Source organism: Mya arenaria, chromosome 9, assembly GCF_026914265.1.
Source record: "Mya arenaria isolate MELC-2E11 chromosome 9, ASM2691426v1".
NCBI lineage: Eukaryota > Metazoa > Mollusca > Bivalvia > Myida > Myidae > Mya > Mya arenaria.
In genome coordinates, this window is record NC_069130.1 from 76,669,248 (window position 1) to 76,693,861 (window position 24,614).

Consider the following 24,614-nt stretch of genomic DNA (forward strand, 5'->3'; position numbering starts at 1 on the left):
GGTGGTCCTTTACCAAAATTGCTCAAATGGTTCCGGTTCATTGCACAATATGGCCGCCAGAGCTAAAAATAGCAAAATCTTTAAACGACATCTCCTCTGAAACGGTTCGGCAGATTTTGATGAAACTTGACAGTAATGTTCCTTGGGTGGTCCTTTATTAAAATTGCTCAATTGGTTCTGGTCCATTGCACAATATGGCCGCCACAGCTAAAAATAGCAAAATCTTTAAACGACATCTCCTCTGAAACGGATAGGCAGATTTTGATGAAACTTGACAGAATTGTTCCTTGGGTGGTCCTTAACCAAAATTGCTCAAATGGTTCCGGTCCGCTGCACAACATGGCTGCCAGGGCAAAAAAATAGAAAAACCTTTAAAGAACATCTTCTCAGAAACCGATGATCAGATTTTGATGAAACTTAATAGAAATGTTCCTTGGATGGTCCTTTATCAAATTTGCTTCAATGGTTTCGGTCCACTGCACAAGATGGCCCCCAGAGGTAAAAATAGAAAAACCTTTAAACGACTTCTCCTCAGAAACCGATGATCGTATTGCAATGAAACTTGACAGAAATGTTACTTGGGTAGTCCTTAACCAAAATAGCCCAAACAGTTCTGGTCTGCTGCACAACATGGCAGCCAGAGCTAAAAATAGGAAAAACCTTTACACCACTTCTCCTCAGAAACCGATGATCAGATTTTGATGAAACTTGACAGAAATGTTCCTTGGGTGGTCATTAACCAAAATTTGTTAAATGGTTCCAGTCCACTGCACACCATGGCTGCCAGAGCTAAAAAATAAAAAAAACTTTATACGACTTGTCGTCGAAACCGATGACCTTTTTTCGATAAAACTTGACAGAAATGTTTGTTTGGTGCTCCTTTACTCAAATTGCCCAAATCATTTCGGTCCACTGCACAACATGGCAGCCAGAGCTATTAAAGTAAAAAATTTTTTTAAATAACTTCTCCTCAAAAATTGATGATTGTATTTCTATGAAACTTGACGAAAATGTTCGTTAGGTGGTCTTTGCTTGAACCTTTTGGCCAGTGGAGCACAGGCACTGATGTGCCTCTTGTTTAAAGAAAACAACAACAATTATTGTGATAACCTTGGTTTAATTGTCAGCAATGTGCTTATGTTTAGCATGCCAATAGCTCTGGCTTCAATAGTTGTTGAGGTATGCTCCTTGATGGACAGATCGAGAGGTGAATGCGGAAAAGTTATAAGTGACATTTAATAAAGAAGAAGATAGGACCTTTTCGCTTTCACCCCTCGACTGATGATCGTTGGCATCTGATTGTGGTGCTTTGTTTAGCTCACTTGAGGACTATGTTGTTATGATCTGGTTTTTTATTCTTCAGCTCTTTGCTTGTTAACTTAAGTTAAACATGAATTCAGGCATATTTTGAAGTACAATTGTCACTTGACTTTCTTTTTAAAAATCTCAAAACAAAAACTAAATAATTAATGATTGGGTTATTGTAGATCTTAGTGATATATATTATTTATTTCAGGATCAATATGAACAGTGGTTTGTTGCTAAGGTACAGACTATCACCAAGGATGGAACCAGGTAGAGTCTCTGTTTCCTGTTATACATGCTGATCATAAAACTATGGAAACTATGGGGACAAGCTGAGGCTCCAGTTTCTTGAAATCTTAACATTAAAGTAGCTTATTTTACTTTTGTGTCTTTGTGATTATCATAAACAAGTGCCTATTTTAAGTATAAAATCACTAAAAAAGTAAAAAAAATACACAAATTACAATAATATTGAGATTAGCTTAAGCCTGTTTCCTGTTATAAGGGACTGAATAAGTTTCAATAAATTGGGGCTCTAGTCAAAATTTAACCAAGATTTTTTAAATGCACAAAGATCAGAGCCAGAAAAACAATGTACCCAACAGCACAAATCCACAAACGATTTACACCTATAACACTGTTAGTAGCTGTTTGGGTAACTGCCTTGGCACGGTCAGTGTAAACTCACTGGAGAAATCATGGATAGTTTGTTGCCCACCACCCTTTTTCTTAAATCTATGAGCACATAATGTTTGGTAGAAAGTTGCCCTTTCTACACCTGCTTTGGCCCCTCTAAATCAGTGATAGAAAAAGGAACGCTTGAAAGCCTGATTCAAACATGGGCTTTAAAAAATTGTTCAGATTTTGTTTGGATTTTGTGATATGTTAATATATTCGGGCTGGTTCAAGAAATTTTATTTTTGCTTAATTATGGAAGTCTTGCATTCTTTAACTATGCTACGACTTTGAATTATTTTTTATTTATTTTTTAAAATGCACAGTTAACACAATACATACATGTATCAGTGGCCCTATTGATTTATTAAATTAAATCTCTCCTGCCCATCCTAACTCTATTAGATTCTACTGTGTAATTCTTGCATGATATGAATGAGCTATCGACTTAAACAATGAAAATAGATCTAAAATAATTTAATAAAAAAAAATCATGCTAAGATGTTCTATTTTCCAGAGTGACAGTGTTGAAGCCATCAGCATCGTTCACACTGTCAGGAGCGTCAAAACGTAAACGAGCCCAGTTGCTTCTCAATACAGGACAGGTAGGAGCAGACAGAATAATGAATAACATACTGATACAGTATGCTTAAAATAAGTAGATGATGAGAGATGATACAATGTCAATGAAACAGTTAAATGAGCTGCTGGTTATCATGCAAACGACAAGCTGAATAATTGTTTTAGCTGTATAAGTATGCAAATAGATTCTCTGTTATTCATGATTATTATTAGCATAATAATCCACTGTGTTGGATCTGCAAGTTATAGATAAAGAATGATACCTTAATAAAGTTTAATAAGATCTAATATTATGGGATTGTGTATTCACAAAAAAACTTCATTACACAGTCCAGACTCGCTAAACTACTGTGCGTTTCAAAATAACAAACTGTCATAATTGGAGGGTATTTAATAATTTTGACAAATTAAAGTTGTTTGGTTTTGTTTTTGATTAAAGAGGCATTTATTGTACAAGAAACATTTATTGAAACGCATGAGGACGCCGGTGATATCATGGGAAAATCGACAAAAGGGAAAGTTACGTGATGAAGTGATGAAGAAATTTCTCTACACTGCATATGGAAAGCAAACTTTTTTAAACCAATTAATTGAATTGAATTAAATAAATTTGACACAAATAAATCTCTTTTTTACTTTATTTTTGAATAATACGTTTGCTGTTATCACCAAGATAATAAGTAACAAGACCATTCAATTGCAGAAGTCCGACATCGGACATAGATCAAACTCAGATGTGTTGGGTTTGGTGATATCTTTTTCTTGTAATTCGGATGTGTCGAATGTTCGTTATGTCGACTTTTTTCCCTAGGTCCCAACAAAGTCGACATAACGAGTTTTGACTGAACGTGTATATGTATTGTGAACAGTGTTAGTTATTATGATTCAGCAGCAGACAATAGTATAAAACTGGATAACTCTTTGGTTTGGTCCAAGTTAGCCAAAATGTTCATTGATTGGTCAATATTTGTCCGATAATTACTACCGACCAATCAAATAATTTATATGTGCAAACCAGCCAAAAGATAACCTGTGGACAACTTATCTAAGTTTTATTCAACTAGCTGCAGAAATTTGTCTTCTATTTAAAAACAGGTTGATAAAAAAGATAACATTTATCTACAAGCATCAGTATGTATTACATTCTTGTCTCATTACCAGCTAGCCAAATGTTTCCCTTTGTGCACCTGTATACATTACAAAATGCAACAGAATCCACAATTCAAATGTATCCTCCCATATTATGAAAATTATCATACACATGTAGTTATATTTGATTCCTTAAGCATTCCTGTTTCTGTAAACTTGTTAAATAGTTCGATATATAGGTATATATACCTGACCTTACAAGCACAGTAATTCATTTTGATGGACCGTTTTTATCATCAGTATACATATCAAAAACTATATAAACCAGCTAGGCTACACCAAGTGAATTCTGTGTTGAGCATCTGGTTTCAATTTCAAAAGACGATTTTTTTTAGATTTTTTTTGAGACAACAATAGAAAAAAACAAATATTTTCTTTGTAACAAGTGCCATTGAATGATTTGTACAATGAAAATCATACAGGAAGTTTAATTATTCCCTTATGCACCAGTCAATTGTAACAACGCGCCCCCTCATACCCCTGATGATAAGAGTGCCCCATATTTCAACAATATCAGTGTATCAGATGATTTAATTTGCCTCAATCTTATACTTTATTTTGAAACATGAAAATTTATTGATACTGTTCCGGAAAAAGATACCTTCACACTGAAAGTAGATGTGTAGAAAAAAAAATTATTTGATTGCCAGTTGTTTCAAAAATGTCTGTTTGTTTAATTTTGATGCTAATGTGCTTGCAGAAAGATGAGAACTTGATTCGCTACTTTGAGATCAAACGTGTGAAATATATCTGGAATTCTGATGAGGATCGGTACCAGAAACTTAGGTGGGTGTTCACATGAGGTTGCTGCTAGTTGAATTATTTTGTATAATTGTATGCTTTTTGGTTATTTCTTAAAATTAATCAGTGAAATAAAATGATATTTCACTGTATGTAAATGACGTTACATTCATGTTGATACAATATGGCATGTTTTTCAGAAAAACTACTATTAGCTGTCTTTATATATCCTTTCTAGAAAGAAAAAAATGGTTGCTTTAGTGTAAGATTGCAATATATTTCACCTTGTGAACACTTTTGGTGCTTGTTCGGTGAAATTTCTGAAGATCTTACATTCAAGCAAACAGTTATCCTCTATATATTCTTTATAATTTTTCTCGGTTCCTTAGAAACAAGGTTTGAGGTACTGTAATAGCTGTATTCTTACTTGTTCAGTCAACTAACTGTGACAATGTCATGCCAAAGTTCAGTGTTCCGTGGTAAAATGAAAACATTAGATTTTAAAAATGCTAAATATAAAAAATGCCCATAGAAGTGTAGCATTTAGAGACACAAAACATTGAAATAACTTTGCTCACTATGGCTCCTCTAACTAATGTATTTTTGTACCCACTACCAATAAATGGTTTGGTTTGGCAGCATCATTTCTACAACGAAAAGATTTGGATTATGGAACTTATTTGTCAGTCAGGTTTTTCATGTTGTAGCCATGGCAACAAAACTTTAAGAATACAACAAGAAAATCATTCATAAACAGTTATGTATGTTTTGTTCCAGAGGTCTGGAGGCCAACAGTACATGTTCATACTTACACGAGGCGCGAGGTCTGACCTTCGAACACCAAAGGAAAAGGTATGTAAAAGAGACTTGCTCATGTTTTTTTTTTAAATGCACTTTTTTGTATGACAATGAAGTGTTGCAATTGGAATTGTTAAAAACTAAGATACTTCTGCTGGAACCCTTCAACAATTGTTGAAACATGTATATGCCCAAATATTGTCTTTGAAGTCGAAAGTAACGATTTTCAACAAATGGCTAAAGGTTAAGTTATCTTAATCTTTGTGTGTGAGTCTTTGTGGGCATGGGGATTTGTTTTTAGTTTTCTATTTTTTTCTTAACCGGCATCGGTTTCCTCCCCACTAAAACTTTTTTATACTTACAGTGTATTTTTTCCTGCATTTTTGTGTCGCCTGAAAAGATGACATATAGGGGTTACTTTTGTCGGCGGCGGCGGCGTCCGCGTCCCATTTTCGCTTGTCCGGGGTATATCTCCTAAACTATTAGTGGTATCAACTTGAAACTTCATTTAAGGAATGAATTGCGGGGTTGATGTCATTATCGGGGTATGAACGCAATTGGGTTGGTCAATGTGTGTGGAGTCCGAAGGACTCCACGCGTACTTTGACCAACCCAATTGCGTTCATATCCCCGATAATGACATCAACCCCGCAATTCATTCCTTATATTTACACCACTAGTTCATTATTTCATTCGAGAATTGTTAAAAAAATACTTTATCTCATTTAAGAAAACCTTTCAGTAATCTGTTCTTACCCATTCTGTAAATAGAACGACTCGACTATAACCGGAAACTTTTTTCAAATGACGTCACAATAACGCGGGAAAAGATCAACCACTTGAAATCACTTTAAAACATAAAATTGAAACACTTCTGGTACCAATATATTTAAAATATAATAAACTAACACTTTTAAAAATGTTGATCTATATTTTACGGGACCTGCAGACACAATACAACCAATAACAAGATCAATAGCTTTCATATATATTGTTATGCAATGAATTACGATCCGAACATATCCGAAGATATTGCGTTCATCGATTGATGAACGCAATTGCCGAAAAGCAGTTCATTTAAGGAATGGAAGTTGAGGTGTAAATATATGTAGATAGATCTAATTGAGGGCAAGTGCAGTGCACAAGAACTGTTGCTCTTGCTTCCATATTTTTTAGAGTTATTGCCCTTTGGTATTTTTCATGCTTAAAGTTTTGTCCGGGGCATATCTTGTACAATATAAGAGTTATCAACTTGAAACTTCATATGTAGATAGATCTCATGGAGGGCAAGTGCAGTGCACAATAACAGTAACTCTTGCTTTCTTAGTTTTAAAGTTATTACCCTTTGTTAATTTTCATGCTTAAAGTTTTGTCCGGGGCATATCTTGAAGAATATAAGAGGTATCAACTTGAAACTTCATAGCTAGATAGATCTCATTGAGGGCAAGTGCAGTGCACAATAACAGTAACTCTTGCTTTCTTAGTTTTAAAGTTATTGCCCTTTGTTAATTTTCATGCTTAAAGTTTTGTCCGGGGCATATCTTGAAGAATATAAGAGGTTTTGTCCGTGGCATATCTCGTAAACTATAGGAGGTTTCAACCTGAAACTTATTCCGTAGGTATATCTGATTGAGGGTTCAAATGCCACCTACACTTGAAAGTTAAATGGCAACATCATTGTCTATAAATGAATAAAATGCCAATCTAACAGCTATAATGTCGACAGTAAATAATTCGTCAGGCGACACATCCGACTCGCGGAGTTCTAGTTGGTATTAAAGAGTAAAAAAGTGATTTTATAAGTATTTCTTATGCATTACCGGGAAAGATGTAGAAACGAGTGCCTTTTAAAGTCAATCTTAACAAAAAATAAAAATAATTAACATTTGTTTATTTTTATCATTTAAATTGAAAAAAGATTACAAAATTATGTTGGAATTGATTTAAAACATTCTTATGTATATATTAAGCAAACACTTTGATCTTTAACGATCATCTGGCCATTTTACCAATGATTGTACAGCAAGATATTTTTAGATAAAAAAGATTCAATTGAATATTATGGTTAGCAAGTGTCAGAAATATAATTATTATGTTTTACTTATAAATCTTTATTAAATCTCTCCATTTTGTTTGTATTTTTGTTTAAAAATATACGGCTTTAAAAACATATAATAAACAATTGGAATAATTTATCGTAAGAGGTGGGCGATGGTCAATGGCCCCCACATGTGTAATTTTATCTTTTTTATGTAGACTACCGGTATATCTCTTCCTTTTGTTATAGGTTTGATAAGTATGTACAATTGTTCACTGATTTTTAGCCAGATTTTACATAAAAATATTCACGTTCCTAGATTGGCAAAAACTTTTGGGATGGGAATGGGAGGCGGGAGGTCATCGTTAACAATTTTGTAGTGAATATTTTTTGTCTATTTCATAAATACATCAGTTTGTATCTGATCTTGTAAATCAAGTGGGAAAATGGGTCTAAGTAAAATATTAAAACAACATTTTGGGTTGTTTTTTTTTATCTTCCTTTCATAAATTCAACAATGTTTATCTAATCTTCAAGATGCTCAGCAAGATATTTAGGACTGGTCAGTGTTGAAATGGTTGGACTGGTCAGTGTTGAAATGGGTCATTTGGGACAAAATCTAGGTCAGCAACATTTACATTTTCATCTATTAACATACACGGTGCTGTAAAGTTGCATTTGTTAAAATAAATTAATCTGGCTTTAATGCAGTTTCTGCATTTACCCTTGTGTTTCGTATTATATTTTGAACTGTTTATTTGTCTGTTTTATGTTTGATTTTTTTCTAGTTTTCTACTATTTACATATCGTTTATGATAAATGATAAAAAAGAAAACAAACTGAATATAAATAATTAATGACATTAAATTATAAGTTACTAGTATTCTGCTTATTTGCAATTGTTCAAGTGGCTCATAACACAATTAATTTGAGATAAAAACTTAATGAGCACATGTTTATTATTTGTTAATATTTTTAGACTTATTTTTATGAATGTTTTCCAAGATACTTTTTGTTATAGCAGGAATAGCAAGTGGTGTAGGTGTGCACATTTAACCTAAGGTTGTGTACTCAAACCCCCATCAGGGGTACTTTCTCAGAGCTTAACAAAATGGACGTCAATATTGGTTTCTCACCGAGAAACAGACTCTGTTCGATCTTCACAATCCATCTATCTAAAAGAAATTGGTATAAACGGTAATCACGACTTACTGAAGACTAATACTGCTTTTTCATTGCCTTAACGCAAACTTTTAATCTAAATATACAGGTACAGCAAAATGTAATACATAATTAGTTGGTTCCATGAATAATGGCATTGAATATTTCAGGCGAGTCCTGTATGGCAGTAACGCTATTGATGTCCATGTATCCCCCGTCATATCTCTTCTGTATATTTCAGGCGAGTCCTGTATAGCAGTAACACTATTGATGTCCATGTATCCCCCTTCATTTCTCTTCTGTATATTTCAGGCGAGTCCTGTATAGCAGCAACGCTATTGATGTCCATGTATCCCCCGTCATATCTCTTCTGTATATTTCAGGCGAGTCCTGTATAGCAGTAACACTATTGATGTCCATGTATCCCCCTTCATTTCTCTTCTGTATATTTCAGGCGAGTCCTGTATGGCAGTAACACTATTGATGTCCATGTGTCCCGCGTCATATCTCTTCTGTATATTTCAGGCAAGTCCTGTATAGCAGTAACACTATTGATGTCCATGTATCCCCCGTCATATCTCTTCTGTATATTTCAGGCGAGTCCTGTATAGAAGTAACACTATTGATGTCCATGTATCCCCCGTCATATCTCTTCTGTATATTTAAGGCGAGTCCTGTATAGCAGTAACGCTATTGATGTCCATGTATCCCCCTTCATTTCTCTTCTGTATATTTCAGGCGAGTCCTGTATAGCAGTAACGCTATTGATGTCCATGTATCCCCCGTCATATCTCTTCTGTATATTTCAGGCGAGTCCTGTATAGCAGTAACGCTATTGATGTCCATGTATCCCCCGTCATATCTCTTCTGTATATTTCAGGCGAGTCCTGTATAGCAGTAACACTATTGATGTCCATGTATCCCCCGTCATATCTCTTCTGTATATTTCAGGCGAGTCCTGTATAGCAGTAACACTATTGATGTCCATGTGTCCCCCGTCATATCTCTTCTGTATATTTCAGGCGAGTCCTGTATAGCAGTAACGCTATTGATGTCCATGTCTCCCCCATCATATCTCTTCTGTATATTTCAGGCGAGTCCTGTATAGCAGTAACACTATTGATGTCCATGTATCCCCCGTCATATCTCTTCTGTATATTTCAGGCGAATCCTGTATGGCAGTAACACTATTGATGTCCATGTATCCCCCGTCATATCTCTTCTGTATATTTCAGGCGAATCCTGTATGGCAGTAACGCTATTGATGTCCATGTATCCCCCGTCATATCTCTTCTGTATATTTCAGGCGAGTCCTGTATAGCAGTAACGCTTTTGATGTCCATGTATCCCCCGTCATATCTCTTCTGTATATTTCAGGCGAGTCCTGTATGGCAGTAATGCTATTGATGTCCATGTGTCCCCAATCATATCTTTTCTGTATATTTCAGGCGAGTCCTGTATGGCAGTAACGCTATTGATGTCCATGTATCCCCCATCATATCTCTTCTGTATATTTCAGGCGAGTCCTGTATGGCAGTAACACTATTGATGTCCATGTGTCCCCCATCATATCTCTTCTGTATATTTCAGGCGAGTCCTGTATAGCAGTAACGTTATTGATGTCCATGTATCCCCGTCATATCTCTTCTGTATATTTCAGGCGAGTCCTGTATAGCAGTAACACTATTGATGTCCATGTATCCCCCATCATATCTCTTCTGTATATTTCAGGCGAGTCCTGTATAGCCGTAACGCTATTGATGTCCATGTATCCCCTGTCATATCTCTTCTGTATATTTCAGGCGAGTCCTGTATGGCAGTAACGCTTTTGATGTCCATGTGTACCCCGTCATATCTCTTCTGTATATTTCAGGCGAATCCTGTATGGCAGTAACGCTATTGATGTCCATGTGTCCCCCGTCATATCTCTTCTGTTTATTTCAGGCGAGTCCTGTATAGCAGTAACGCTATTGATGTCCATGTGTCCCCCGTCATATCTCTTCTGTATATTTCAGGCGAGTCCTGTATAGCAGTAACGCTATTGATGTCCATGTATCCCCCGTCATATCTCTTCTGTATATTTCAGGCGAGTCCTGTATAGCAGTAACGCTATTGATGTCCATGTATCCCCCGTCATATCTCTTCTGTATATTTCAGGCGAGTCCTGTATAGCAGTAACGCTATTGATGTCCATGTATCCCCCGTCATATCTCTTCTGTATATTTCAGGCGAGTCCTGTATAGCAGTAACGCTATTGATGTCCATGTATCCCCCATCATATCTCTTCTGTATATTTCAGGCGAGTCCTGTATAGCAGTAACGCTATTGATGTCCATGTATCCCCCGTCATATCTCTTCTGTTTAAAGAGGTAAGTTTTGTATTCTTACACAATAAATTGTAAAAATAGCCTTCGGATATGGAATTTTTCATTTTCACATATGTTATATATATTTTACTGATTTTTGGTTACGTTGAATAGAAAATCACAGAAAATAGCTTAGATAAAACTGATAATTTTATTCAAATTATGTGAAGAATAAAAATATCCCTTTTACCTAGAAAAGGTTTGTTCCGACAACCCGATTTTGCAGTGATCACTGACAACATGTCATAGACTTCAAGCAGCATTTCTATGACTTTTGGAAACTACATGTTGTCTTGAGTTAGTCATTGGCTATGTTTGACCGGAGCTTTACATTTAAAATACAATCATGTAGTATGCGGATGGCTATGACATAATATTATTTTGTAAGTATGTGCATTGGAAATAGGAAGTTGTATATTTTGCTATATTCTATTAACATCAATCTTATACCACAGTTATCTAGAGGGTGAGTGTGATTAGCATGACTATAGATACTTGTATATATAATATACATTTAGTAGCGAATCTACCTATTTTAGATATGTATTTTATAAACTGCTGTGTTTTCACCTAAACTTTTCTAATGAGAACAGAGGAGATGCTTAGAAAAAATTCTGATTTCTGATTATACATCTCAATCCTGTGAAATCTATATCACTGATATGCATTGCATTTTATCTGAGTTTTATACTTGTTTTTATCTTATTTGACTCATTCAATTATCAGCAATAAATACTCGTTAAACCAAGAGGTTGTGGTTACTTTCTCATAGCCCATCAAATGGACACCAGAACTGTTGTTATGATAATTTTCAGAATTAATCCAGAAATCAGGTTCCAGTGCTTTTAATTTAAAAAAAAAAATTGCTGGACATTTTTTGGCTGGACATTTAGATAAAAAATATTATTAAAAGTATTTAAAAAAAACCTATGACCGCCTTTGAAATTAATTTCAACTAGGGTCTAACACCCTTAAAACTGCTGCTGATCAGCCCTGAATCCATCATACTCACACTATATTTTAAGGAGTGGGATTTTTTTTGCTCTGATATCATCCCAGGTACAGTTTTTCGACACAGGAATTGGAACCAAACAAGATTTCATAAGTAATCATCTTTTACCACAATCAAACAATAAGAAATTCATATAAACTAGTTGCCATAAGGAATGTTTAAAATGTAAGTTTATTTTCCATCATTCTCACACTATATTTTAAGGAGTGGGATTTTTTTTGCTCTGATATCATCCCAGGTACAGTTTTTCGACACAGGAATTGGAACCAAACAAGATTTCATAAGTAATCATCTTTTACCACAATCAAACAATAAGAAATTCATATAAACTAGTTGCCATAAAGAATGTTTAAAATGTAAGTTTATTTTCCATATTTCAGGCCCTGACCCCGTTCTACGTGTTTCAAGTATTCAGTGTGTGTGTATGGTACTTTGATGAGTATTACTACTACGCCACCTGTATCATCTTCATTTCCATCATCTCACTTACTACGAGCATCTACCAGACGAGAAAGGTGGGATGTTACCTAAGTACACGGGCTTTGTTACAGAAGGATTTGAAGAAAAATTTGAAATATTTTAACTGAAGTGTATTTTTTTTAACTGTTACATTTCTTGAAGAAAAAAACAGCAACTGCTTTAAGATAGTGTTTTCATTTTTAAAAACCATATTTTAATTGAAGAACATGTATAAAACAGAACCCGTGAATAAAAACCGAAATTGTTGAATTGAAGGGAAGTGTACAATTTTAATTTTAGATGATTCTGTAATACAACTCCAGCTTGCAGACTATTGGAACAATGACCTGCAGATTGTTTTGTCCAGCATTGGTGTCTGCGGCGCCACACTTTCCTTTCAGATCAATAAGATTTAAATGACACATTAAAGAGACTTTAAACTAAGTATGCATATCGGTCATAGTCAGTAAATGTACCCTATTGATTTTTGTGTCAGTAGGTCAAAGATCAAGGTCATGGTGATCTTTAAATGCTCCCAACAGGGACCACATCCAAAAAACAACAACAGTACTGCATTGTTTTCTACCCAGGACTCAAGAGTGATTCTAAAAGCTATCATCTGCATCACTGTTGAGCTTTAAGAAATAGGTATAAACAAAACATCACATATTTACTTTGTGAAGCAAAATGAGTGGCTAGGAGTAATATGGAAACTTGAAATCATTTATTCAATGTTTAGATTGAGCGAGCATTGAGAAACACTATCCAGACATCAACAGTGGTGACAGTATGCAGGGGAGACGATGGTATGTAACAGACTTTTAAATATGTTCTTCCTCTTCCTTATTTTCCGTAAAGAAAATAGTCAAGGTGTTGTCGTAGTCATGGAGGTTTGCTGCCTTAACCAACAAAAAAATGATCATAACTCAAAAAAGCATTTAAAATATTCTAACAAACTTCATACTCCTGTTGTTAGAGACAATAGGCACATCTACAGCAATGCCCATAACTCTGGCTTTAATAACTGCTGAGTTTTCCACCTTTTTAGCTCACCTGTCACATAGTGACAAGGTGAGCTTTTGTGATCACAATTTGTCCGGGTCCGTCCGTCGTCCGTCCGTCCGTCCGTAAACTTTTACTTTAAACGACATCTCTTCATAAACCGCTTAGCCAATTTCATCCAAACTTCACAGGAATGTTCCTTGGGTGGTCCCCTTTGAAAATTGTTCAAAGAATTGAATTCCATGCAGAACTCTGATTGCCATATGGCAATGGAAAGGAAAAACTTTAAAAATCTTCTTCTCCCAAACCACAAGGCTTAGGCCATTGATATATGGTAGATAGGATCACCATATGGTCCTCTACCAAGATTGTTCAAATTATGGCCCTTGGGTCAAAATTGGCCCCGCCCCGGGGGGTCATGGGTTTTCTCTATATGTTTATAGTGAAAACTTAAAAAATCTTCTCCTCTGAACTTACTTGGCCTAGAGCTTAGATATTTGTCATGATTCATCGTCTAGTGGACTTCTACAAAGTTTGTTCAAATTATGGCCCTGGGGTCAAAATTGGCCCCGCCCCGGGGGGTCATGGGTATGCTCTATATGTTTATAGTTAAAACTTCAAAAATCTTCTCCTCTGAACTTACTTGGACTAGAGCTTAGATATTTGGCATGATTCATCGTCTAGTGGCCCTTTACAAAGATTGTTCAAATTATGGCCTTGGGGTCAAAATTGGCCCCGCCCCGGGGGTCAGGGTTTTCTCTATATGTTTGTAGTGAAAACTTCAAAAATCTTCTCCTTTGAACTTACTTGGACTAGAGCTTAGATATTTGGCATGATTCATCGTCTAGTGGACCTCTACAAAGATTGTTCAAATTATAGCCTTGGGGTCAAAATTGGCCCCGCCCCGGGGGGTCATGGGTATACTTGATATGTTTATAGTTAAAACTTCAAAAATCTTCTCCTCTGAACTTACTTGGACTAGAGCTTAGATATTTGGCATGATTCATCGTCTAGTGGACCTCTACAAAGATTGTTAAAATTATGGCCTTGGGGTCAAAATTGGCCCCGCCCCGGGGGGTTAGGGTATTCTCTATATGTTTATAGTGAAAACTTCAAAAATCGTCTCCTCTGAACTTACTTGGACTAGAGCTTAGATATTTGGCATGATTCATCGTCTAGTGGACCTCTACAAAGTTTGTTCAAATTATGGCCCTGGGGTCAAAATTGGCCACACCCCGGGGCTGATGGGTTTTCTCTATATGTGTTATAGTGAAAACTTAAAAAATCTTCTCCGAACTCACAAAGACAAGTAACGTCTTAATTTAAACTTGATAACATATTTAGTACACATACCAATTTTCAATATGGGCCACATACAACAATTAATATACATATATTGATACACACGTAAAATCAAGTAGTGACAAGAGCTTAGATATTTGGCATGATATATCATCTAGTTGACTTGTACCAATATTGTTCAATCTTTGGCCCTGGGGTCAAAAAATGGCCCCACCCGGGCGGTTATGGGTTTCCTTATATATGTATATGATGAAAACTTATAAAATCTTCTTCTCCGAAACCAAAAGGCGAAGGCCTTAGATATTTGGTATGAAGCATTGTTTATCGACCACTATTAAGATTGTTCATACTTTAGCCCTGGGGTCAAAATTGGCCACGCCCCATGTTCATAGGCTTAGGTTTTCAATATTTTTATATAGTCTTATATAATAAAACTTTAAAAATCCTCTTCTCCAAAATATAAGACCTAGAGCTTTTCATATTTGGTATAGTGTTACCTAGTGGACCTAGACCAAAGGTATTCAAATTATTGTCCCGGGGTCAAATTGGCCTTGCTCAGGGGTCATTTGTTTTTAAATTGTCTTGTCACTTAAACATCTTTTCCTCTGAAAGTAAAGGTCAGAATGACTCCATACTTGATATGTAGCATCCTTACATGGTCCTCTCTCACCTTTGTTCAAATGGTTTTGTTTGGCCCCTTTTAGGGGTCACCAGAGCAAAAAATAGAAAAACCTTTAAACAACTTGATCTTATTAACTGCTTGATGGATCTTCAAGTCTGAAGCATCCTAGCATGGGCCTCTGTCAGGTCTTTTCAAATAATTTTGTTTGGCCCCTTTTAAGGGCCACCAGAGCTAAAATTAGTAAAAAAAATTAACATTTTCTTCGCATGAACCCCTTGATAGATCTTCAGCAAATTTGGTTTGAAGTGTCCTTGCATGGACCTCTCTTAAATTTGTTCACATAATTTTGTTTGGCCCGGTTGCCATGGCAACCTAAAGGAAAATGTCAACAATTGGTTATAATCATCTTCTTCTCCTAAACCGCTTTGACAATTTTGATGAAACTTCATAGGAATGATCCTTGGTTGGTGCTTTTTCAAAATTGTTCAAAGAAATTATTTCCATGTAGAACTCTAGATGACATGGCAACCTAAAGGAAAAGTGTCAACAATTGGTTACAATCATCTTCTTCTCCTAAACCGCTTGGACAATTTTGATGAAACTTAATAGGAATGATCCTTGGTTGGTGCTTTTTCAAAATTGTTCAAAAAAATTAATTCCATGCAGAACTCTGGTTGCCATGGCAACCTGAAGGAAAATATAGGCTGTCGTGTCCGCGCTGTGACTTACTCTTATATGGACAGATTTTAAAATGACTTGCCATATGTTTTCGACATACCAAGACAACGTGTCGTGTGCAAGACCCATGTCCCTACCTCTAAGGTGAAAGATACACTAAGTGTTTATTCACAATGGAATGCTGAATATGAGGACATAAAGAGTGTTGGCTGTCATTTAGTATGATTGTTTTTTTTTCTTTGCTCAGAGGCAATTTAATATAACTTGCAATATGTATTTGACACATAAAGGCAAGATCAACTTTTTATGTACTTGTTCATAGATCAATGTCACATTGGGGGGCATTTGTCACATACTTTGACAGCTCTTGTTCAATATTCTTTGAGAAACAAGCTATATTAATAACAAAGGTTAAACTCTTTTACTCAGGTGAGCGATTTAGGGCCATCATGGCCCTCTTGTTTTAACTAAAAAGACAAGAACAGACAAGCTATTGCATTTGCTTTGTAGCACACTCGGACGAAGAACACTGGCCATTATGAATTCATAGTTTGAATTGTTACTTGAAAGGATGAAACGAGTTACGATTTGTATTCATTTTAATTTTAATATTTAAAGTGCACAAATTTCTATTTTCGAGATTGAATATTTACATTGCATAGAGTGTGATTTTCTTTTTAATTTAAATCAGTGTTTGACTCTTAAAGAACATGTCAAGTGTATACAATTATTAGAAAAAGGTCATAGTGTTGCCAAGGGATTTAACATGTTTCTGGACTGTTAATTGATACCAAAGCCGAAAGGTATGCTGAGAACTTAGGTCTTACGGATTGTAGGGACACTAGTTAAAACATTTTCTCTAAAACGCCCACAAAGTGACATGCTGGACATGATAATGTCGGCACAGGATTTGTTCATGCACTTTAGATTAGAGAATGGTATAAAGCAAATGAAAATGACAGATTGCTAAAAAAGTGAACTTGTAGATGTAGTTGTGTATGTATTCATGGACTTATTTTGGTGATTGTTTTGTTATTCATTGCATGCATGTATGTAAAAAAAATATCAACTGTATTCTATTTATAATTTTGGAATAAAGTACCGTATTATATCATGCATAGGACGCACTTTTTTACCCCCAATTCTCGTCTTAAAAATTGACTGCCTCCTTTCTATGCTATTAGAATTTCATCTGTTTTTTTCCAAGTCCATTTCAGGTCGAAAATATCGGACCGGGGAAGAACGCGGTAATAGTAAGTATCTGTACTGCGTCACCGAAAAGAACAACTGATATAGGTAAAATCACGCAAGTTAACACACGCAGAAATATATTGAATGTTTACTTTAAAATGATTTATTGAGAAATAAATTGAAAAAAAACACGAGTGTTTACTTTTTTATAAAAGGGACGCTACTCACAAAAACTCGATGTGAGTCAGCACTTTAACTGGATTGAGTTATAACGGTAACGGAAATCGGGAAAGGAGGTAAATATCAATTAATCGTTGTTTATGATTTTAATGTTTCGATATTTTACAAAACATTTTGTATGTAACTGTTTTAAAAAATTGATAAAGGACTGTGCATAACGCAAAGTAGCATTATTGTCACTATCAAATCTTTTCAAATGTGCGAAGGTGTGAAAAACACCCGCTGTCTGTCATTAGAAAAACATCAATAGAACAAACTATTGTGATGGTAATACCTTATGGTTGTTTGTTCGCACTTTACCGGATGTTGCCTTCCGCTGGCAAGGCTAATTACCGACACTTAATTATGCCGACATGCTTTAATCCGCACAGCGACAAGCCTTATCAAAACAATCATCAGTTTTGACAATACACAGTTTTGTTGCGATTGCAGCGGTTGCAACGGTTGACTGTCATGCAGAAAGCATGTCGAGACTATTGCAACGGTTGCAACGGTTGACTGTCAGTCGGGACTATTACGGCATTTGTATAAGTCTTATAATATGCGTAAATGTTCTCAAAATGTCAAGACATATATCATTGTTGTGTACGCTAAATTACCAAAATACGACGATAATTATCGAAATACACAAGACAGTTATCAAAATATGCCTTATATACAATTTTTTGTTTGTTTTTTACTTCAATATATATGTTATAAATACTTGACCAACCTCAATTTTTCGGCTCCGATTTTGACATTTTTCCGCTGCGTCCTATCTTATATATTAAGGGGTTTTACCCGTTTTCTCAACTATTTTTTTGCCTGCGTCCTATCTATGCTAGCGTCCTATACATGATATAATACGGTAATTTTATCTACATTTGTATTTAAACTTCTATAATGATGATGATAATGATGGTGGTGTGGTGGGTTGTTAAGATATATGATAGTTTCTGTTTAAACAAAGCTTAAGTGGCAGAAGATTTCCACCGGGATTAAGTGGCCACCTGTCTTAAGCAGCCACTTTGACCTTTTCCCAAAGGTGGCCACTTAATACAGGTTTGACTGTATTACTGTATTCTCTGTTCTCCTATACAGTGTACCAGGATATTCCATCAGAAGACTTAGTGCCAGGTGACGTAATAGAAATCCCACATCATGGCACGGTGATGCAGTGTGATGCTGCGCTTATCAGCGGAAACTGTATCGTTAACGAGAGCATGCTCACAGGTGAGGTGTAAGATCAGATAAGATTATACAAAATTGCAGGTCACAAGGGATGTAAAAGATATAATAAATAATCCCTTCATTACAGCATTGTAAGTGTATGCTTATTAGTGGGAGTATGCTGACAAATGAAATCCATGAATAAGGTAAGATAAAATTGGAAAATATGTTAAAGAGGTTCCCTTTCACTGAAAAGTTATTTGGCCATCTGGCTTTGAATCTGGGCTTATCAGTAAAAACTGTTAAGTCAATAAGGGAATGCTTGCTGGTGATATTTAAGATAATGTTGGATGAAATTGGGATAGATTAATTTAAGCTGAGAGACATAATTGCTCAAGACAACACAGTAAGGCGTTGTTTGTCATGCTGTGAATATTAACAAGGTACTGAAGGGAACAACACATTAACTAAAATTGCTTGTCTGTATCCCTAGTGCTTACTAGCAATCGAAGAAAACCCATCTGGTTTTAATTTCGAATTAAAGCTATGCATATTTCTACAGTAGTTTCATTTTCAGGTGAAAGTGTTCCAGTGACAAAAACTCCACTACCAGACTCAAAGCGGGAACATGATGTGAAGTACTGTCTGAAGGAACATGCCCGACACACGCTGTTCTGTGGAACACAGGTCATACAGACCCGTTACTATGGCAACCAAAAAGTCAGGGCTGTTATCCTAAGGACAGGTGGGTGCCCACTCTTATTAAGATGCTAAAGATGTGAAAAGATTAACCTTAGCTGTATGGGTGGCTAGAAGAATAGGTATACAAGTCTAACTAAAGAGGTCTTGGGTTTGTACCCTGACTGAGGCACTTTCTATTTGCGTCTCTATATTAACACTAATACTGGTTTTCTCAAAGGAAATATGCTCAAGTATGATTCATTATTAGTATAGGCTTATAACTGTCTTCACAATTATGCTTGTATAAAGTTATCATATAGAGAGTTTAAAGAGCATGTTCTCTCACTTAATAGAGGGATAAGTAATTGAACGTATTATAATAAATGTCAATACATGTTGTTTTATTATTTCGATAGACTCTTAGAGAAACTTACTAATTTTTATTTTATACATAAATTTGTTGAAATAAAATATGTTCTATTGCAGAATGTATACTGCCTTCAAAAATTGTTACATGAATTAAAACTCTTGACTTTGTTAAGGAGTTATCAGTCATTGAAATTAGACTTTTTGGTAAATAAGCCCGAATTCTTTTACTATTGCTTGGCATCAAATTTTTGAATAAGCCCTGCTATATAAAATTCAGAATATGAGCAAGCCCGGAAGACATTTTACTAGTGCATGGCTTGCGGGCTTTTGTTAATTTCGACCACTGGGTTATCCTTGTATAACAATGATGCTAAACATGAGTTTCCTTTAGGTTTCCTGACCTCCAAGGGTGAACTGGTGCGGTCGATTCTCTACCCAAAGCCGGTGGACTTCAAATTCAACAAGGACACATACCTGTTTGTGGCTGTGCTATTCCTTATAGCTGCTATTGGGCTGATTTATACAGTGGTGCTAAAGGTGATTTATATATAGATGGTTGCCTTAAGATAACTTATTAGCTCGACTATTCGAAGAATAAGGAGAGCTATACTACTCACCCTGGCGTCGGCGTCGGCGTTGGTGTCACACCTTGGTTAAGGTTTGCATGTAAGCACCTTTAAGTCATTATCTCAGTAAATACATCAGTTTTTGCATTGAAACTTTGGATATGTATTCCCAACTATCTTGCATACTAAATTAATGAAGTTAGATAACTCTAGTTTGCATTTAATGCAAATAATTGCCCTTTATTATTCGACTTAGAAATTCTGGTTAAGGTTTTGTGTGTAAGCACACATAGGTTAATATCTCAGCAACTACTTGAAGTATTGCATTGATACTTGATACAATGGTACTCAACCATCCAACCTACCAAATTAACCAAGTTAGATATTTCTAGTTTGCATTTAATGCAAATAATTGCCCTTTATTATTCAACTTAGAAATTCTGGTTAAGGTTTTGCGTGTAAGCACATATAGGTTAATATCTCGGCAATTACTTGTGGTATTGCATTGAGACTTTATACAATGGTAGTCAACCATCCAACCTACTTAATTAACCAAGTTAGATAACTCTAGTTTGCATTTAATGCAAAATAATTGCCCTTTATTATTCGACTTAAAAATTCTGGTTTAGGTTTTGCATGTAACCACATTTAAGTCAATATCTCAGCAAATATATCATGTATTGCATTGAAACATTAGATATGTATTCCCAGATAACACTTTTTTGAATAAAATGCAAATTATGGGCCTTTATTATTTGACTTAGAAATTCTGGTTAAGGTTTTGCATGTAAGCACACATAGATTAATATCTCAGCAATTACTTGATGGATTACATTGAGACTTTATACAATGGTACTCAACCATCTACTTAAATAACCAAGTAAGATAACTCCAGTTTGCATTAAATTAAAATAATGGCCCCTTTTTTATTCGACATAGGAATTCTGGTTAAGGTTTTGCATGTAACCACTTTTAAGTCAATACCTCAATGAATACATCATGTATTGCATTGAAACTTTATACGCTCCCATCTATTTAACCTTCTTATTTAATCAAGTAAGATAACTCTATCTTTTATGATATATAATTTTTGCCCCTTTATTATGCGACTTAGAAATTCTGGTTAAGGTCTTGCATGTTAGCACACATAGGATAATATCTCAGCAACTATTTGATGTATTGCATTGAGACTTTATACAATGGTATTCAACCACCCAACTTTATTGAATAACCAAGTTAGATAACTGTATTTTGCAAATAATGGCCCTTTATTATTAGACTTAGAAATTCTGGTTAATATTTTGCATAAAACCACATTTATGTTCACATCTCAGCACACCATACATTGCATTGAAATCTAATCAAACAGTGATCCAAAACTTCACCAAAACTTTTCAATCCTTACATTGAAAAGCGGCGGAATAGTCGAGCGCGCTGTCTCTGTGACAGCTATTGTTTTTTTATACGCCCATCTTACGATGGCCGTATTGTGGGAACACCCATGGCGGGCGGGCGGCGGGCGGGCGTTCTTCTCCACAATGTTGTCCACTCTCTAACTTGAACATTTCTCATCCAATTTCCACCAAACTCATGAAAGTGTTTGTTGGTGAAATATCTAGGCCAAGTTCGATAACCAGCCAAATCGCTCTAGGCACTCCAGAGTTATGGCCCCCTGAATTTGTCAAAATTGGGCGGGCGGGCGGGCGGCTCCACAATGTTGTCCGCTCTCTAACTTGAACATTTCTCATCCAATTTCCACCAAACTCATGAAAGTGTTTGTTGGTGAAATATCTAGGTCAAGTTCGATAACCAGCCAAATCGCTTTAGGCACTCCAGAGTTATGGCCCCCTGAATTTGTCAAAATTGGCCATTTTAGCTTTGTCCGCTTTCTAACTTGAACATTTCTCATCCAATTTCCACCAAACTTCATGAAAGTGTTTGTTGGTGAAATATCTAGGTCAAGTTCGATAACCAGCCTAATCGCTTTAGGCACTCCAGAGTTATGGCCCCCTGAATTTATCAAAATTGGCCATTTTAGCTTTGTCTACTCTCAAACTTGAACAGTTTTTATCCGAATTTCACCAAACTTGCTACTATAAATGTTTGTTGGTATTTATTCTTGGCAAAGTTCTATAACCAGCCAGGCTCTTCAGGATTATGGCCCTTGAATTGGTCAAAATTTGCCATTTTTGCTTATGAAAATTATAGACATTTTAGCACCTTTTGACTCGAAACCCTCGAATTAAAATTTTTAATTTTCTACTGTTAATGCCATATTGTGCCAAATCATTTGCTTCTTGAAAAGCTTGCTTCTCAACGGGCCAATGTGACAGTAAGTTGTCTTAGAATCCAAGAAATTATTGATGGGCGTATTTTGTGAGTGTCACTCTTGTTATAGTTTTTATTCATAGCAATTTTACTTATGATATAAGACATAATTTTGTATCAGGTTTGATTAAAAAATAATCCTAAAACTTCCATTACTTAAATGCTGTAATAATAATGGAACATTTGCCTTTCACAGGATTTTTTTAAAATAAATCTGCTTAAAATTTGAGCCTTTTGTATCCCTTGTACAAAAAAACATCTTTAGCTTGTCTCTTTTCCAATAGAAAAAAAGGGAAGGGATATGGTGATAGGAGTAGGAGTTGTTGGGGTCTTAGTTGAGCAAAAACGTCAATCTTGTCTAAAACCCAAAAACCATTCAGTGATATTTGAATAAAACTTTGTACACATGTTGCCAGAGACAATACATACATGTACAGCAAGGCTTTTTTTATTTAAGATATGCCCTTTATTTGACTCAATAACGATAAGAACGAAACAAATTCATCAAAATCAGGTTCAGGAATTAGTTTAGTTTGACCTGAAGGTTAATTCTTATCTATAATTTCCCCTTTTCAGATTAAGCTAGGTCATCCAGTAGAGCAGATAATCAAGCGATCATTGGATGTTATAACGATCGCCGTACCACCCGCCCTACCTGCAGCCTTGACTGTTGGAATTGTGTTTGCTCAGTCAAGGATGAAGAAACAGAAAATATTCTGTATCTCTCCACGCAGTATCAACATCTGTGGCAGTATCAACGCTGTTTGCTTTGACAAGGTATAATGGACAGGGTTTATTGTTGTTTAGTTTTCTGTGTGCTGTAAGTGTCTCTATGGATGTGCATGCTGTAATAGATGTCATGATGTTTTTTATGTTGGAAATTATTTTGAATGTGGTTCCTGAACAATCTTATTCGTGATATAGATTTTTCAAAAATGTACTTCCAGTGAGTCACACTAGACCAATATTGCAAGGAAGTCCAACACATTGATCTCCCCTGTCACTAAGATTGAAGTTCACTTGACCACATTTTGTTTGTGCAACTTTTGTTTAAATGAATAAGATATACATAGGATATACAAAAATATGAATTAGTGTAAGCAATTAGTGCCATTAATTTTGTTGTTAATGTATGTCTTATGACTGATAGTATAAAGCTGATCTGTTTCAGACTGGGACGCTGACTGGAGATGGTCTAAACATGCAGGGAGTGGTGCCCTCTGCTGGTGGCAGGTGACTACATTGATTTACTACATTCATTTTATTGTGTATATGAATTTTTTTTACAGGTGTTATACGCTAGTGTTTTCTAGATTATCCTTTTACACTTGAATTTTGTGTCAACAGATATGTTATAGACATGTATAATAATATAGTTGTATGAATTCAATAATTAATTGTTCTATTATTATCTCCACTGAATACTCTTCCCAGGTTCAATGAGGAGGTAACAGACATGAGCCAGCTGGAAAAGTCGCGCATTGTTGATGCCATGGCAACCTGTCACTCTTTGACCTTGATTGAAGGTCATCTCAATGGTGATCCTCTAGACCTTATCATGTTCCACTCCATTAACTGGGTAAGTTACATCACATAAGTAAACATAACAGTTACAGTATTCAGATAAATTATAATTTTATGATCTTTTGCAGGTACTCTTATAAAGTGACCTTGATTTGAAGTCATCTTAGAGTTGACATCGTTAATTTATTATGTTGGTTATAACATAATGTATCATAGCAGCAAATAAATAGTGTTAAGATAACCGCTGACCTTCTTTTGCTTTGTAACTAACCCATGACCTTATGTTGCTATGCAACTGACCTCTGACATCTTGTTGCTATGTCATTAACCCCTAACCTTTTTTTGCTGAGTTACTGATCTCTCTGACTGATATTGGTATGTAACTGTCCACTAACTTCTTGTTGCTATGTAGCTGACATCTGACCTCTAGATATCAAACTGTCCTCTGAACTGTTTCTATTGATCTGAGGTTTGACATATTTTTGCCATGTTTCTGACCTCCAACCTCTCGTTGCTATGTAAATAACCTCTGATCTCTTGTTGTTAGGTGTTGGAGGAAGCAGGAGAGGAGAACAGCAGGTTTGACATGCTCGTACCGACCATTGTATATCCCAGGTCTGCCATGGACAATCTGTCGTCTTCGGATGATTCAGTTGTGAGTGTGTTGCTTATATAT

The 24,614-nt window shown here is 35.6% G+C and overlaps 1 protein-coding gene across 2 annotated transcripts in view; it reads left to right on the forward strand.

The window, feature by feature from the left end:
* The window catches only part of LOC128246716 (polyamine-transporting ATPase 13A3-like), a 60,673-nt gene that overhangs the window by 10,822 nt on the left and 25,237 nt on the right, over positions 1–24,614 (forward strand). For both annotated transcript variants that reach the window (XM_052965089.1, XM_052965090.1), the window contains exons 4-17: positions 1,517–1,575; positions 2,498–2,585; positions 4,412–4,497; positions 5,230–5,304; positions 10,749–10,818; positions 12,208–12,342; positions 13,026–13,092; positions 18,402–18,533; positions 19,048–19,215; positions 19,912–20,057; positions 22,991–23,191; positions 23,586–23,647; positions 23,849–23,993; positions 24,486–24,593. In XM_052965089.1, coding sequence (XP_052821049.1) covers positions 1,517–1,575; positions 2,498–2,585; positions 4,412–4,497; positions 5,230–5,304; positions 10,749–10,818; positions 12,208–12,342; positions 13,026–13,092; positions 18,402–18,533; positions 19,048–19,215; positions 19,912–20,057; positions 22,991–23,191; positions 23,586–23,647; positions 23,849–23,993; positions 24,486–24,593 — 1,542 coding nt within the window. The remainder of the gene's footprint in view (positions 1–1,516; positions 1,576–2,497; positions 2,586–4,411; positions 4,498–5,229; positions 5,305–10,748; positions 10,819–12,207; positions 12,343–13,025; positions 13,093–18,401; positions 18,534–19,047; positions 19,216–19,911; positions 20,058–22,990; positions 23,192–23,585; positions 23,648–23,848; positions 23,994–24,485; positions 24,594–24,614) is intronic.